Source organism: Cetorhinus maximus, chromosome 14 (assembly GCF_964194155.1).
Source record: "Cetorhinus maximus chromosome 14, sCetMax3.hap1.1, whole genome shotgun sequence".
Classification (NCBI taxonomy): Eukaryota; Metazoa; Chordata; class Chondrichthyes; order Lamniformes; family Cetorhinidae; genus Cetorhinus; species Cetorhinus maximus.
In genome coordinates, this window is record NC_135892.1 from 106652255 (window position 1) to 106668775 (window position 16521).

General features: G+C 44.4%; 1 protein-coding gene across 1 annotated transcript in view; it reads left to right on the forward strand.

Moving 5' to 3' along the window:
* Nucleotides 1–5178: 5178 nt before the first annotated feature.
* Nucleotides 5179–16521, forward strand: part of wdr27 (WD repeat domain 27) — a 478059-nt gene continuing 466716 nt past the window's right edge. The window contains exons 1-5 of the mRNA XM_078556372.1: nucleotides 5179–5230; nucleotides 8362–8554; nucleotides 9768–9909; nucleotides 11225–11349; nucleotides 12331–12444. Coding sequence (XP_078412498.1) covers nucleotides 8363–8554; nucleotides 9768–9909; nucleotides 11225–11349; nucleotides 12331–12444 — 573 coding nt within the window. The 5' untranslated portion in view covers nucleotides 5179–5230; nucleotide 8362. The remainder of the gene's footprint in view (nucleotides 5231–8361; nucleotides 8555–9767; nucleotides 9910–11224; nucleotides 11350–12330; nucleotides 12445–16521) is intronic.

Here is a 16521-nt window from a genome sequence, read left to right on the forward strand (position 1 = left end):
AAATACAGAGTCAAGAACCAGTAAGGTTCATTGAACTATAGAAGCTCATCTCTCTAATTCCCTCCATCTCATTGACATTGAAATAGCTCAAGATTTGTTTTGGCTCTTTAACTATGTTTGGTTTGATTATTCCAAAAGTACTTCCTTCTTCTTCATAGGCAGTCCCTTGAGGATCGAGGATGACTTGCTTCCATTCCGGTTTGACGAGTTCTGAGATGGCTAATAAGTCCAATGTGCCATTTGCAGATTCTGCCACATGTGGGGTAAGTGGTGCTTGAAGGGTTGGGTAGGTGGCTGTTATAGACTTGATTTTCCAGACAGGTTTCTCATAAGAAACAGTGAACTTTATTTACAGGGCTTCAGCAGCAGTTACATGCTTCCATCAAGAAGCACAACTAGACACAAACTCCACCTCTAAGGTTCCCTGCACTTCGGGCTGATTAATTCACACTGTTGTGTGATACTACACAGTACAGTAAGTCTTAAAGTTACAGTCACTATATTTCTTAAAGCTATAGTTACTACATTCTTCCCCCTTTAAATTTTTTTTACAATTTGTATTTACAAAAACAACTACATTCATGACATTACAAATATATACATGCGTTATGAAATTATAAGTTCAGTCTCTCAGGTGGTTTCCTGATCCGGGCGGAACATCGTAACTCAACGACTTTAGAATCTTTTACTGAATCTTCATTTTCTGGAACTGCAACAATATAAGATACCTCCTTAGGCACAGGCAGTTCAGTGTTATCCGTTCCGATAGAGACATCTGGTATGTCTACCCTTGGGTGATCAATCACAACGGGGACCACAGGTTCTACAATGGTTACAGGTGGAACATCAGTTTGTTTGGGTATCTCCCTTCTTCTCAAATGATCCACATGTTTTCAGGTGATCTGGTCCTCCACTTCTACGTGTTATGACAACAGTCTTGTCACAGAAACTATTACACCAGGTAACCAACTCGATCCACCATCGAAGTTTTGTACAAATACTGTTTCACCGACAGTAAATTCTCGCTCTCGACTATGCAAATCATGAGTCACTTTTTGATTCCTTTAACTGTTCTCTACCTTCCCTGCTAAATTGGGAAGTACCAGGCTTTATCTTGTACAAAGGCAGCACTTCATAAGTAATTCTGAAGGTGTTGAACCTGTAGTCGTGTGGGGGGTCATTCTATAGTGAAATAGGAAACGTGAAAGTTTAGTCTCCATTGATTGTCCCGAGAAGTTTTCATCCCAACTTTAAAAGTTTGTACTGCCCTCTCGGCCAATCCATTAGACGACAGATGGTCGGGTGCTGCCTTTATGTGTTTGATACCATTTAGACTCACAAACCTTTGAAATTCAGCACTAGTAAATGCAGTAACATTATCTGAGACAATGACTCCTGGCAATCCATGTATAGAAAAATTTTGGTATCACCTTTCTTTAGTCACATCTGACATTGGCGATCTAACTTCATACACGTCTAATCATTTGGAACGTGCATCAATTATTATTAGAAACATGGTGCCTAGAAATAGCAAAAACATAATCTAAATGCAGTCTCACCCAGGATGGACCAGGCCATTCTCACAGGTGCAGTGGGGCTGCAACAGGCAACTTCTGTAGTTGCTGGCTCTGTGCCATTTTTTCTATATCACTGTCTATACCTAGCCACCAGATATAGCTCCTTGCAAGCTTTTTCATTTTGGAAATTCCAGGATGTGCACTATGCAACTCAGTTAAGAGCAGTTCCCTTGTGAAGGAATGATGACATGTGCACCCCATAATAAGATACCATCCTGACTACCCAATCCATTCCTTTGAATGAAGAATGGCTTCAATTCTTCGGGGACTGGTTCCTGGGACCATCCTTTCAATACTTGGTCTTGTACTCTAGACAAGACTGGATCATGGTTAGTCCAGTTTTATATTTGTCTTGCGCAAACTGGCGAAGAATCCAGGAGATTCATCGCTAATACAATCTCGAGGGGAGTTGGAGCATGTTCAATGCTCTCCTGCAAAGGAAGGCGACTTAGGGCATCTGCATTGGCTATATGCATCCATGGTCTGTGCATAAAATTATATACATATGGTAATAAAATCAAAGCCCATCTTTGAATTCTTGAGGAAGCTATGGGAGGGATAGCTTTTTCTTTGCTAAACAGACCCAAGAGCAGTTTGTGATGAAGTATTATGGTAAAGTGTCACCCATGTGCATATTGATGGGATTTTTTTAACTCCAAAAATAATCGAAAATCCTTCTTTCTTGATTTGTGAATAGCCCTCTTGGCTGTAGGGAGGGTTCTGGATACATAGCCTATTGGCCTTTCTGAACTGTCGTCCATCTTGTGAGATAGTACTGCTCTCATGCCATAGAGGGATGTGTTGCAAGTTAGTACCAATTCTTTTGATGGGCCGTAGTGTACTAACAAGTTCGAAGAGTGCAAGAGCTGTTTAACATTCGTGAAGACTTCTTCTTTAGGTGACTTCCAAGACCAACGTTGGTTTTTCTTTAATATTGTGTAAAGGGGCTAGGACCATTGATAAGTTGGGTAGAAATCGACCACAGTAATTTACCATACTCAAGAATGTCTTGAGCTCTGAGACATTTGTAGGTAAGGGTGCCTCCTTAATAGCTTTGACTTTTTCTTCTACCAGATGTAACCCTTGGGCAACCACCCAGTGGCCCAAGTAAACGATACAGATCCTTGATCCTGGGGATAGGGTGCTTGTTCAACTTGGCAGCCTTGTTTACTGTTAACTTGTAATCCCCCACAAATATGGATGGTCTGGTTTGGTTTCAAGATAGGGACTATGGGTGCTGCCCATTTTGAAAATTGAACTGGCTGAATAGTATCCAGCTTCTTTAAATGGTTTAATTTGGTGTCAACTTTCTCTCTCAGGGCATAGGGCACAGGCCCGGCTTTAAAAAAAAGGAATTGCTTCGGAGTCAACATAGATCTTAGTCTGCAGGTCCTTGATTTCTCGAAAGACCTTGTTATATTTCTTTAGCAGCTCTGGAAGTCCTCCAGCTCTCAGCTGGAAAATTTCAGACCAATTTAGTTTAATTTATTTCAACTAATTACGGCCTACAAGGCTTGGTCCATCACCTTCCACTATAATCACAGGGAGCTGAGCTGTCTGGTGTTTGTAATAAACAGGTACAGTGGTAATACCTTTCACTTGTATGGCTTCACCAGGATACGTTTTCAATTTGGCTGAAGTCTGCTCCATATTCAATTGTTGAGTACCCTTGTTTAAATATTTGAAGGTGTGCTCCCCCACTATAGGGGTTGATGCACCAGTCTCCACTTCCATAATCAAAGGTTTTTCATTGACCTGCAGAGTAAGAGTGATTGTCTCTGTTTTCCTATATTCACATTAAATAGAGAATAAAGATCAGAATTAGTGGTTTCTGGTTCTTCCACATTATGTACTTTGATCAGTTTAGTTTGCTGCCTGGGAGTCTGCTTTACATTGCTTCAGTATGTGCCCTCTTTTATGACAATAATGGCACTCCACCTCTTTAAAACAGCAAGTTTCAGGGATATGGTTACTTTCACGTCGGTAACAATTCATTTTTATATTTGCTGCTGAGCTGTCTCCTGTATATTTTTTAAATTTTCAGGTAGCAGGGACAGTCTCCCACTTTGCAACTGACTCCCTGATTTTCACACCACGTCCAGTGGTCTGTTCCCACCCCAACTGGAAAACTATGCCGTTTTGTACACCCTGTAAGGCCTGCAAATCCTGCTTGGTGCTTTCCCTCGCAAGCGCTATTTCCAATGTTCTTTTAAAATCAATATTTACTTCAGCTAATAACCGTCATTGAATGACATCATCGTGCACACCGCAGACCAAACGATCCCGTAACACATTGTTTAGAGTTTCTCCGAAGTCACAATGTTCAGTTAGCTCTTTCAACTTTGCTACGTATGTTGCTATGGTCTCCCCCATGGCTCTTATTCGCGAATTAAATTTGAACCGCTGCATAATTACGGGGGGTTTGGGTGGAAAATGGCCCTTTATGAGGTCTACCAATTCGCTGAAGGTCTTCGGGGCCGTCAAACTATGGGTTAAATTATAAGTTTTAGTCCTACAGACGCCTAGGCTTTCCATTTTTCCTCCACCATTATTTCGTTTGCTTGGAAAAAGAAACTGATGCGTTCTAAACGTTGACTCAATCCTCTGTGGATGAGTCGAAGGGATTGATCCTGCCAAAAAGTGGCATACCTGGGGAGTATATTTTCCCTTTCCTCTGTTTAAAACAAGATACTCACATTCAATTGGCGAGGGACAGTGCTGGAACCAATTTATCCTCATCGCCAGTTGTTATAGACTTGATTTTGCACACTGGTTTCTCAGAAGAAAGTGAATTTTATTTACAGGGCTTCAGCAGCAGTTTCATGCTTCCATCAAGAAACATAACTAGACACAGACTCTAGCCCTAAGGTTCTCTGCGTTTTGGGCTGATTAGTTCACACTGTCACGTGAAACTACACAGTACAATAAGTCTTAAAGCTACAGTCACTACATTCCTTAAAGCTACAGTTACTAAAATGGCTTGTTTGTAGGTTTGTGACGTCACCTCTGCGCATTCCCCACGAACTCTCCCCATGTGTTCGGTGCCTTCCCGAATGAACCTTCTCCATTTTGGTTGGTCACAGGCCAGGGATTCCCAGGAGTCGGCGGGTATGTTTGACCTCTTCGGGGATGCTTTGGGGACACCCCAAAGCGTTTCCACAGTCCCCAGGCAGTCTCCTGCACCTAGTTCCGGGTAGAGCAGTTGCTTCGGGATTCTGGTGTCAGGCACACGAGTGACGTGTACCGCCCAAGCAGAGCTGGTTAGCACCGCGATGCTGGGCAGGTTGGCTTGGGAGAGGACATTGCTGTCTGACCGCCTGATTTATTAGCGACCAGCACGTGGACGTGATTGTCACAAACATAACAATTTGTTAAGAAGATTCCAATTTTGCTTCTTGGCTGGAAAATGCACGAAGTTCTGTGCGACTACCCAATCCAACTTTCATCAACACAGGCGGGATAGGCAGATAGAGTGGCCTCTTTCTGTGCTGCAGCTTTCTCTGCCATTCTCAGCCACCATGGTTTTGAGTTTGTCAGCCTCCGCTAGTCGCTGCCCTTTTTGATCCTCGGGGTGTTCCGTCGCCTGGCGCCGCTGCCATGGGAGACGGAGAGCAACGAAGACGCTAAGGGAACGGCCTCGGTTATCACAAAATGTACGGGCACTATTTCTACCGGTTCTAAGTAACAACACGGGCGCTGCGATGGTGAGAAACGGCAGCGAAGCCCCGTGGCCGCGCTGCAACCGCAAGCCCACTCCCCGTGATCGGCTTCTCCCGGGAGGGAGGGAAGGCGCCTGAACTCCCGCACCAACCGCCAGCGCGCGTGCACTCGGTCACGTGCATCGTGCCCCCTCCCCGCCCCGGACCCTGTCTCTCCCCCCCCCCCGGACCCTGTCTCTCCCCCCCCCCCGGACCCTGTCTCTCCCCCCCCCCCCCCCCCCCCCCGGACCCTGTCTCTCCCCCCCCCCCCCCCCCGGACCCTGTCTCTCCCGCCCCCCCCCCCCCCCCCCCCCGGACCCTGTCTCTCCCCCCCCCCCCCCCCCCCCCCGGACCCTGTCTCTCCCCCCCCCCCCCCCCAACCTCTCTCTCTCTCCCCGGACCCTGTCCCCCCCCCCTCTCTCTCCCCGGACCCTGTCCCCCACTCTCCCCTTGACCGGACCCTGTCCCCCCCCCCTCTCCCCGGACCCTGTCCCCGCCCCCCCCCCCCCCCTCTCTCTCTCCCCGGACCCTGTCCCCCCCTCTCCCCGGACCCTGTCTCTCTCTCCCCCCCCCCCCCACCTCTCTCCCCGGACCCTGTCCCCCACTCTCCCCTTGACCGGACCCTGTCCCCCACTCTCCCCTTGACTGGACCCTGTCCCCCACTCTCCCCGCCCCGGACCCTGTCCCCCCCTCTTCCCAGACCCTGTCCCCCCCTCTCCCTGGACCCTGTCCCCCACCCTCCCCTTGACCGGACCCTGTCCCCCACCCTCCCCTTGACCGGACCCTGTCCCCCACCCTCCCCTTGACCGGACCCTGTCCCCCACCCTCCCCTTGACCGGACCCTGTCCCCCACCCTCCCCTTGACCGGACCCTGTCCCCCACCCTCCCCTTGACCGGACCCTGTCCCCGACTCTCCCTGCGACAAGACCCTGTCCTCCCCTCTCCAGAACTAGACCCTGCCCTCCGTTTTCTGCAACCAGACCCTGTCCTCCATGGCAAGACTCTGGCTCCCACCCTCCACAGCTACACTCTGTCTCCCTGTACTCCATGAACAGACCCTGTCTTTCACTGTGGAGAACCAGACCCTGTCCCCCTTTTCTGCAACCAGACCCTGCCCCCTTCTCTCCATGACCAGACCCTGTCTCCCCCTGCCTGCGACCAGACCCTGTCCCCCACTCTCCTTGGCCAGACCCTGTCCTCCACTATCTGCAACTAGACCCTGTCCCCCTTCTCTCCGCAGCTAGACCCTGTCCCCCTTCTCTCCGCAGCTAGACCCTGTCCCCCTTCTCTCCGCAGCTAGACCCTGTCCCCCTTCTCTCCGCAGCTAGACCCTGTCCCCCTTCTCTCCGCAGCTAGACCCTGTCCCCCTTCTCTCCGCAGCTAGACCCTGTCCCCCTTCTCTCCGCAGCTAGACCCTGTCCCCCTTCTCTCCGCAGCTAGACCCTGTCCCCCTTCTCTCCGCATCTAGACCCTGTCCCCCTTCTCTCCGCAGCTAGACCTTGTCCCCCTTCTCTCCGCAGCTAGACCCTGTCCCCCTTCTCTCCGCAGCTAGACCCTGTCCCCCTTCTCTCCGCAGCTAGACCCTGTCCCCCTTCTCTCCGCAGCTAGACCCTGTCCCCCTTCTCTGCTCAACTAGACCCTGTCCCCCACTCTCCGCGACCAGACCCTGTCCTCACTTTCTACAACCAGAAAGGGTACTGGGCAACCACACCATCTCCTTGGACTCTGAACCAGATTGAACAACCAAACAGTGTTCAGAACCATGACTTTGGTAACCTGTAACAGGGCCTCCCTCTGTAATACTGTGACCTTGCACCTTCTGTAATGCTGTGACCTGTAATGGGGCATCTTATGTAATACTGTAACCTGTAACAAGGGTACCTCCATAACACTGTGACCTATAACAGGGGTACCTTCTGTAATACTGTAACATGTAACAGGTGCTCTCTCTGCAATACTGTAACCTGTAACAGGAAAACCCTCTGTAATACTGTAACCTGTAACAGGGGTAGGAATTCACCAAGGCTTCTTCGACAGCACCTTCCAAACCCACTATCAACACCATCTAGAAGGACAAGGGCAGCAGATAGATGGGAACACCACCACCTGGAAGCTTCCCTCCAAGTCACTCACCATCCTGACTTGGAAATATATCACTGTTCCTTCATTGTTGCTGGGTCAAAATCGGTGAACTCCCTCCCTAACAGCACTGTGGGTATACCTACACCACATGGACTGCAGTGGTTCAAGAAGGCAGCTCACCACCACTTTCTCAAGGGCAACTAGGGATGGGCAATAAATGCTGGCCCAGCCAGTGAAGCCCACATCCTGTGAATGAATAATTAAAAAAAAAGGCAACCTCTAATACTGTAACCTGTAACAGAGGCACCTTCTGCAATACTGTAACCTGTAACAGGGAAATCCTCTGTAACATTGTAACTTGTAACCAGGGCACCCTCTGTAATACTGTAACCAATAACAGGGGCTTCCTCTGTAATACTGTAACCTGTAACAGGGATTATGTAAGAACTAATTGTTTTAAAGAAGCGGCTGTGGTCTGTTTTTGCACTCACCCAGCCTGTGACATTCCTGTTTGTTGAAATGTTGGGAGAAAATCATATGCTGGATTGATATTAATAGGAATACCTGTCCATGTTTGCTACTCCACAAAAGGAAGAGAATCCATTATATAGATATCGTGATTAGACTGGGCAGCAGCAGGGCTACTAAGTGAGGTGATTAGAGTCGTCAGGGGGAGTTGAATTGAAACTTCCACTGGTGGGTCCGGTAACTGTAAACCACTTGGGTCCATGAATGGAATTCTCTACAAAGTGAGTTTCCAATCTGTTACCCTGTCAAGAGAAGCTTCTGAGCAATGGCTCAGTACTTCCCTGCACGCAGGGAGAGAAAATCACACCGAGTCATTCTGGCCCCAGTGGCTTATTTCAGAGTAACGTCGACAGAGGCAATTTGTTCTATTGAAGTAGTGATTGTTGCCCTGACCCTATTACTTTGATATTTGTTTGTAAAGATCCATTCGATTTTTCTTTTTATAAGTTTGATGATATTTTTCATTTTACTTTTAGAATGTGGGCAAGTACCACTATCCACCAGATTGCGGAAAATGGTTATTTGAAAGAAGTTATTACAGAAAAACATTGTGTTCAGTCCAATACTCCACTGTCACATATTCAGCTAGCTTGTTGCTGGAAGTATTGTGCTTTCCCTCATGACAAACGAGATGTATGTGTTTGGAATATCCACAATCCAATCCTGCAGGTAATACTTTTTCAGAGAGAGGTTGTGTAAGTATTGCTTTGTTTAGTGGACATTGGATTAAAACTGAGTTTTTTTTCCAATCACTATTAACATTTCGGTAATGTAATTGTTCACTTGGGAACAGAGCTTTACTGTAGCACAGGTGCAGCAGTACACCACCTCCACAACGACAATACTGTGACCTCGACTTCCACTGGCAGTATATTCTGGTCATCATTATTTGTAATTTTCCTTTCCTAGTTGTTTTATAGTAATGCAAACGTTCACTGCATTGTTTATGTCTATTTTTAAGTATCATTAAAAAATACTTTTTGAAAAGAAAGAATGACCAACAGTACAAATTAATGCTGAATTCTGGACAATTTTTGTGCTGTGGACGTGAATTCAAACTGGATTGAGAGTTTATTTGTGATTTATTTCACAGCAGATCTTTCAGGTTGTTTAAGTGCCCCCTCCAACTGGCAATGTGATTAGATGTTGGTGCTGATTGGTTGACTAGGACTTGCTAATCAATCAGCATCTTTTTCTCCTGTAGTGTAAAATATTGTGATTGTTTGAAATTTGGCATTCTTGCCTTTGTCCTGATGAGTGCAAGATGTAAAGCTTTGGCAACATGTCTCTCTTTACAGCTACCTGTAGTCACCCTGAAACTTGCAGGAATCAATGCCATTTATTTATCTTTTTTTTATCCAAGTGACTGCCTTAAAATTCCTATATTAGGCCCTTTTTTAAGTCACCTCTTTTTGGGCCTGAATAGCTCAAGTTTTATTAATATTTTTGGATGAACATGCTATTGGACCAATGTGCAAATTTCCCACTGCCTTATTTACATGTAAAAGTCAAAGTATGTTCATCTTGTAAAAAAAAGTGTAAATTTGTATCTCCAGCAAAGTTATATACGTTAATTTATCTTCAATTAAAACTTTACATTGCAGTTTGTTATACTACCGTGGACCAGTACCGTGGACCAGTACATCAATTTTATTTGTCAGGTCACCTCAGTTGGTAGGGAATCTAGTTATAATAGCAACACTTGCAGTTAACACAGTGAATGCCCCAAAGCAATTAATAATCCAGAAACTTTCTATAATTATTAATTAATGTGATTTTAATCAATATGTTCCGCAGTTAGAATATTCTGCATTCTGTTTCAAGTCAATATTCTTGCAGAAGTATGAAGGTATTGATGGGTCCATTCATTAACTTTATACAGACCCTGGAATTGAAAGGCCACCACCAATCAATTACTGCACTAACATTTGGAAACCACTATGAACCAACACTTCTGTGTTCTGCAGCTGAAGATTATATCATTATATGGGATGTGGAAGCATGTCAAAAGAAAATACAAGAAGGTACACATTTTCTTAAGTATTTTGCAGTGATAAAAATAGTTTTGGTTCCTTGGCATATCCCAATTCCTCTCTGCTTTATTTTATAAAAGCGTTACTGGGTAAGATTAAAGCACTGAGGATGAACAATTATTCTTTATGTGCACTGTGAAAAAGATGTAGTTCTTTTACCATGAAATCCAGATGGAGAGAAAAGCTATTTATGCTTGGATGGTGTGGTACAGTGAACTCAGATCATACTGTTGGCAGTTTAAGTAGTTTGAACTGTTGAAGACAATTATGTAAAATAAAAAAAAATCAGTGGGGATGATTTTGTCCAGACAAAATTTGGGGTGGTGGAGGGTGGGGTTGACTGTGCAATGGTGTAAAATGGGTAATGGTGAATCAGCAGCCCGGTTAACATCTCACGATTTAATCTCCATTGTAGTCATAGCCATTTAAGATATGTTCATAACGTGGCCAAACAGGTTGTTTATCAGCTTGTAAATATTCCTAATACACCTGATGGCAGGAGGTAAGAGCGAGAGAGTTCCCTGGTCAGCCATACTGCGGAAGGCAACAGCAAACCACTGCAGTACTTTGCCAAGCATAATCGTGGACCAATCCAATGGAAGTCCATGATCACCAATGCCATCTTAGAGCACGGTACCTGAAAGAGGAGGAGTAAATAGTTTACTATTGCCTGTTTTACACTAACACACAAAGACAAAATGACTCTTTATGTGTAACAACATTATGAATAAATGCAGGGAGATTTCCTCTTGTTGGTATTTCTAGTGAAATCAAAATCACATACCCTTTGATCACATTTAGAACAGAAGAAATCATCTGATCGTAAGATGTTACAACATGCAGCAACAAAATTTAATGATATTAAATTCCATCTGCCATCATTTTGTCCATTCAACCACCTATCAACATCCCATTGCAGCTTGCTATGGTCCTAAGAATGATTTACTATGCTTCCTATTTATGCACACCACGTCCTCTAGTCCTATATGCAAATCATTGATCTACACAGTTACAAAAGGGGTCCAGAACAGAACCATGTTGGAACAGTTCTCTCCACTTCCAACTGCTCTCAAGAAATTGCTCTCAGCCTTTATTTCCTGTTTCCTCCCCTAGTTTTTGATCCAATCTGCTAACCTGCCCCTTAATCTTTCCTAATACTGTTATCTCCTGTGTGGCACCTTGTCAGACATCTTCTGCTATTGTGTTCAAAGTGTAAAAAGAAATACTAGTCTGTATGAATACCTTGGCTTTATGTTTGTATATATTTGTGTGGGTGTGGTTGTAATTTTTAACTTGATGCTTGCAGGCTTTGTCCCAAGAGGAACAGTTGTAGGAACTCTCCTGGGAAAGGTGTTATATTTATGCTTCAGTCCAGATGACCAGATACTGGCCACTTGTGCAGATGACAAAATCTATGTGTTGAACAGTAAGGTAAGTTCAAAGACAACATAATAATCGTTTACAAAAACAGAATTACCTGGAAAAACTCAGCAGGTCTGGCAGCATCGGCGGAGAAGAAATCAGTTAACGTTTCGAGCCTTCAGAAGGGCCATGAAGGCTCGAAACGTTAACTGATTTCTTCTCTGCCGATGCTGCCAGACCTGCTGAGTTTTTCCAGGTAATTCTGTTTTTGTTTTGGATTTCCAGCATCCGCAGTAGCTTTTAGCTTTTTGTTTTTATAATAATCGTTTACCTTATTTTAGAACTTAGTGATGCTGAATTATTGGAGTCAATTTTAACTCCCAGTGTGGTTCAGGGTGGGAAGGTGGTGAATGCAAAGCGCACTTGCAGTCCTGTATTTAAGGTCCAGGGTATATTAACTGCTGGGCTTCATCTACATGTTGCTGGTCTGCTGCTTTCCTGAAACAAATGGAAAGTGGCAGCTGCCTGCCACGTGGGAGAAGTGGTTTAGACAGTCATAGACCGCTGGCTGCCACAAAAGGGAGGCTTGCCAATAAGCAGATAAGTCCTAAGTAGGGGGGTTTGGGAAGGTTTTGCAAGAGGGAACGGGGTGATTAGTCTGCAAAGTGGAGAGAAGACAAAGTTTAAGAATACCGCATCATCTATCCTTGATTACTGCGTGTTCCAATCTTAGAATCAAAGAATGATTTCAGAAGGAGACCATTCATCCTATTGTGCCAGCTCTTTGCAAGAGCTAGTCCCATTCTCCCGCTTCTTCCCTGTAACCCTTCAAAAGTTTTCTCTTCAGATAATTATGCAATTCTTTTTTGAAGGTGCCCTGAATTAAATTAAGTTAACCATCATCTTTTTCTTAATGGATGCTTAGTGATGAATAAACCTGTAACTTTCTAATGTTAATAATCAAGTGATAGACCAATACTATGTTAAAAAGAGAAATTCATACTCTTGTAAAATGACCTATTTATATACCGATGTTTAATACTCTATTAGCAGGAGGATATTTTGGCCGTTTTAGAAGGTCATCTTGGAATGGTAACAGCTGCAGAATTTTGTCCTTGGCAATTGAATATACTCATATCGATTTCTGAAGATAGGACTTTTAAGGTATGCAGGTTGCGATTTTAAAATGTTTTTTATAACTGAAGTTGTTTTTGTTCTATAAAATTATCTCAGTTTACAATTCTTACAACCTTGATGTTCTCAATCAGAATGCATCCCAACACCTCCAGTTTTCTTCCCAAACCAATGACTTGTCCATTGGTCCAGCAGCCATTTGTCACAGTATTAACTGCTTTGTTGGAGTACATCTTCTAGCCTCCAGAAATGAGTCATTCACTTCACAGATCGACATCTGTCTCTTCTATTATTACTAAATTCAAACCAGGACTTCAAGAAATTACATTTTCCAATCACCTTAACTGCCCCTGTCTACTTAAATCACATTTACTTTCTCTGTCTCATTTTCATTTATTTCCTAATCCTAGTTAAATTATGCTGTAATCTCCGCTTCACTAACCACTTTTTTTCACTTATGGGATGTGGGCATCGCTGGCTAACCCAGCAATTATTGCCCATTCCTAATTGCCCTTGAGAAGGTGGTGGTGAGCTGCCTTCTTGAACCACTGCAGTCCACCCACAGTGCTGTTAGGGAGGGAGTTCCAGGGTTTTGACCCAATGACAGCGAAGGAACTTGGATATATTTCCAAGTCAGGACGGTGAGTGGCTTGGAGGGGAGCTTCCAGGTGGTGGGCAGCTTCCCATGTGTCTGCTGCCCTTGTTCTTCCAGATGGTAGTGGTTGTGGGTTTGGAAGGTGATGTCTAAGGAGCTTTGGTGAGTTCCTGCAGTGCATCGTGTAGATGGTACACACTGCTGCCACTATGCATCAATGGTGGAGGAAGTGAATGTTTGTGGATGTGGTGCCAATCAAGTAGGTTGCTTTATCCTGGATGATGTCAAGCTTCTCGAGTTTTGCTGGAGCTGCACTCATCCAGGCAAGTGAGGAGTATTCCGTCACACTCCTGACTTGTGCCTTGTGGATGGTGGACAGGCTTTGCTACATTTATCCAGTTCTTGCTACTCATTGTCCAGATCTTGCTATGTTTGGACATGGGACTGTTTTAGTATCTGAGGAGTCGCAAATGATGCTGAACATTGTGGAATTGTCAGCGAACATCCCCACTTCTGACCTTGTGATGGAAGGAAGATCATTGATGAAGCAGCTGAAGATGACTGGGCCTAGGATACTACCCTGAGGAACTCCTGCAGTGATGGCCTGGAAATGAGATGTTTGACCTCCAACAACCACAACCATCTTCCTTTGCACTTCGTATGGCTCCAACTGATTCTCCCTGATTCCCATTGACTCCAGTTTTACTAGTGTTCCTTGATGCCACACTTGGTCACATGCTGCCTTGATGTCAAGGGCAGTCATTCTCACCTCACCTGTGGAGTTCAGCTCTTTTGTCCATTCTTGAACCAAGGCTGTAATGAGGTCAGGAGCTGAATGGCCCTGGCAAAACCCAAACTGAGCGCTAGTGAGCAGCTTATTGCTAAGCAAGTGCTGCTTGATAGTACCGTTGATGACCCCTTCCATCACTTTACTGATGATCGAGAGTAGACTCTTAGGGCGGTAACTGGCTGGGTTGGATTTGCCCTGCCTTTTGTGGACAGGATATACCTGGGCAATTTGCCACATTGCCAGGTAGATGCCAATATTGTAGCTGTACTGGAACAGCTTGGCTAGGGGCACGGCAAGCTCTCAAGCACAGGTCTTCAGCACTATTGCTGGAATATTGTCAGGGCCCATAGCCTTTGCAATATTTAGTGCCTTCAGCTGTTTCTTGATATCATGTGGAATGAATTAAGTTGGCTGAAGACTGGCAACTGTGATGCTGGTCACCTCCGGAGGAAGCCAAGATGGCTTATCTATTTGGCCCTCCTGGCTGAAGATTGTTGCAAATGCTTCAGCCTTATCTTTTGCACTGATGTGCTGGGCTCCTCCATCATTGAGGATGGGGATATTTGTGGAGCTGCCGCCTCCAGTGAGTTGTTTAATTGTCCATCGCCATTCATGACTGATGTGGCAGAACTGCAGAGCTTAGATCTGATCCATTGGTTGTTGAATCGATTAGCGCTGTCTATCACTTGCTGCTTATGTTGTTTGGTACGCAAGTAGTCCTGTGTTGTAGTTTCACCAGGTTGACACCACATTTTTAGGTGTGCAGGTGCTGCTTCTGGCATGCCCTCCTGCACTCTTCATTGGTTGTGCATTCCAGATCTTAAGAACCCTCTGTGTGAGGAAATTTCTACATACCATCCCTTTGCACCGAGTCTATGGGGGAGAAATTCAACTCTCAACCATCCGTTCAGTGTCTGAAAAGCTGGTGACCAAGACTCTAAAATTATACGGTGGAAGGGTAGGTACCTCCTTGGCTCTCCCGTTGATTGCCAATGTCTATCTAATGCCATTTTTAGGCAGGCTTGTAAATGGGCACGCTGGTTGTAAGACCCTGATGCAAAATTGAAATGAAGAAGCACACATTGTGACAGCACCTCCTAATTGCACTAGTGTGAGGAACCCATTTTTGGAAAAATTGAAGGGCATTGAATTTTGGACATTCTTTCTGAGTTATTTTTAAAAGTTTGCAATATTAATTACAAATATTAATTAATTGCAATATTAATTCGATCTGTGAATGCGCTGTTCTTTAAGAAACCATGGGTCAAGATAGATGCCCGGCTTAGAACATCTGGAGAGGAAAGAGATACTTTGTATATCTAAGTTAACAAAGAACTGCTGTTGCCAGGCTAAAGACTCCTGCTCATTGGTTAAAAACACCTGGCCTAAACTGAACACCTGAGTTTTTGAAAACTCTCAGTCAGAGTTGGTGCCCTAGAAACAAGTTGCAAGGAAAACAATCTCTCTTTCTGTCTCTCTGCCCCACCTTTATGTTAAACGTTCCTCAGAAACCTTTCATCAGGATAACTTATCTATCTTTTCAAAAAGTCTGCAAAGTTGTAGTAAATAGCAAAGTTGTAGTAAATAAGATTCATCTAGGACAGTTTCACCAAAAAATCCATCTGAAGGAACTTCCAGACCTATTGTGACCAGAATTCTGTTAGATCAACAGCATTGAGATCTCTTCGAATTTTATCCTTTTAAAAGAAACTTTCCCATTCTCCAACCGCTGCAGGGGACTGTGTTTGTTTTATCTTGTGTCGTATTTGTGTGTGAGTGTATGGGGTTCGAATATCTTTTTTTAAAAGGGAAAAATCGTTCCACTTCTAAACTACAACCTGTTTGTTAATCAGTTTATTGACTTGTTTTTAAAAAGTAGTTTGTTTTATAATAAATTTTTTGTGTTTACTGAAAGAAGCCTGGTTAGAGTCCTTTTGTACTGGGAATAACAGTATCAAAGGGTAATGATTGGCCAGTTTTGTGGGTGAATTAAACATTTAAACTCGTGTTACGGCCTGTGGAGAAGTGGGGCTGGAATTAACTGCACACTCCTCCAACTTGGTCCGTAACACCAGGTCTTGAGCTGCCTTGAAGGGGCCACTGGAGGCCAGTCAATAAACCATTTTTCAAGTAGTTTTGATGGAGTAGCTAGGGAGGAACTGTTTCCACTGACAGGTGGGTTGGTAACTAGGATGCATTTAATATATTTGGCAAAAAAGCAATGAAGGAGATGAATAGTCCTTTTATAAAGTGAGTTGTTCTGATCTAGAAAGGGTGTTGGAAGCAGATTGCACTATCTGAAAAGGATGGTGAAAACAGATTCAATCGCAACTTTCGAAAGAGAATTGTACATTTCCCTTCCTAACAGCTCTGTGGGTGCACATGGATAGCAGTGATTCAAGAAAACTGCTTATCACCACCTTCTCAAGGGCGATTCAGGATGGGAAACAAATGCTGACCTAGCCAGCAACTCCCGCATCCTGTGGAAGAATAAATTTTTAAAAATACTTGAAAAGGAGAAATTTGCAAGGTTATGGGGAAATAGCAGGGGAGTGGGGTTAACTGGATAACTCATTCAGAAGGACATAGACACTTCTATACTGTATCTGCCTATGATTGTATGAAATTTATAGAAGAAGCAGGAGTGCTCTTCCTGTCTCCACAAAAAGACTGGGTGCTGCAGCTGGCAGCCAAACTCCACTGGATCGATTCAACGTCAGAG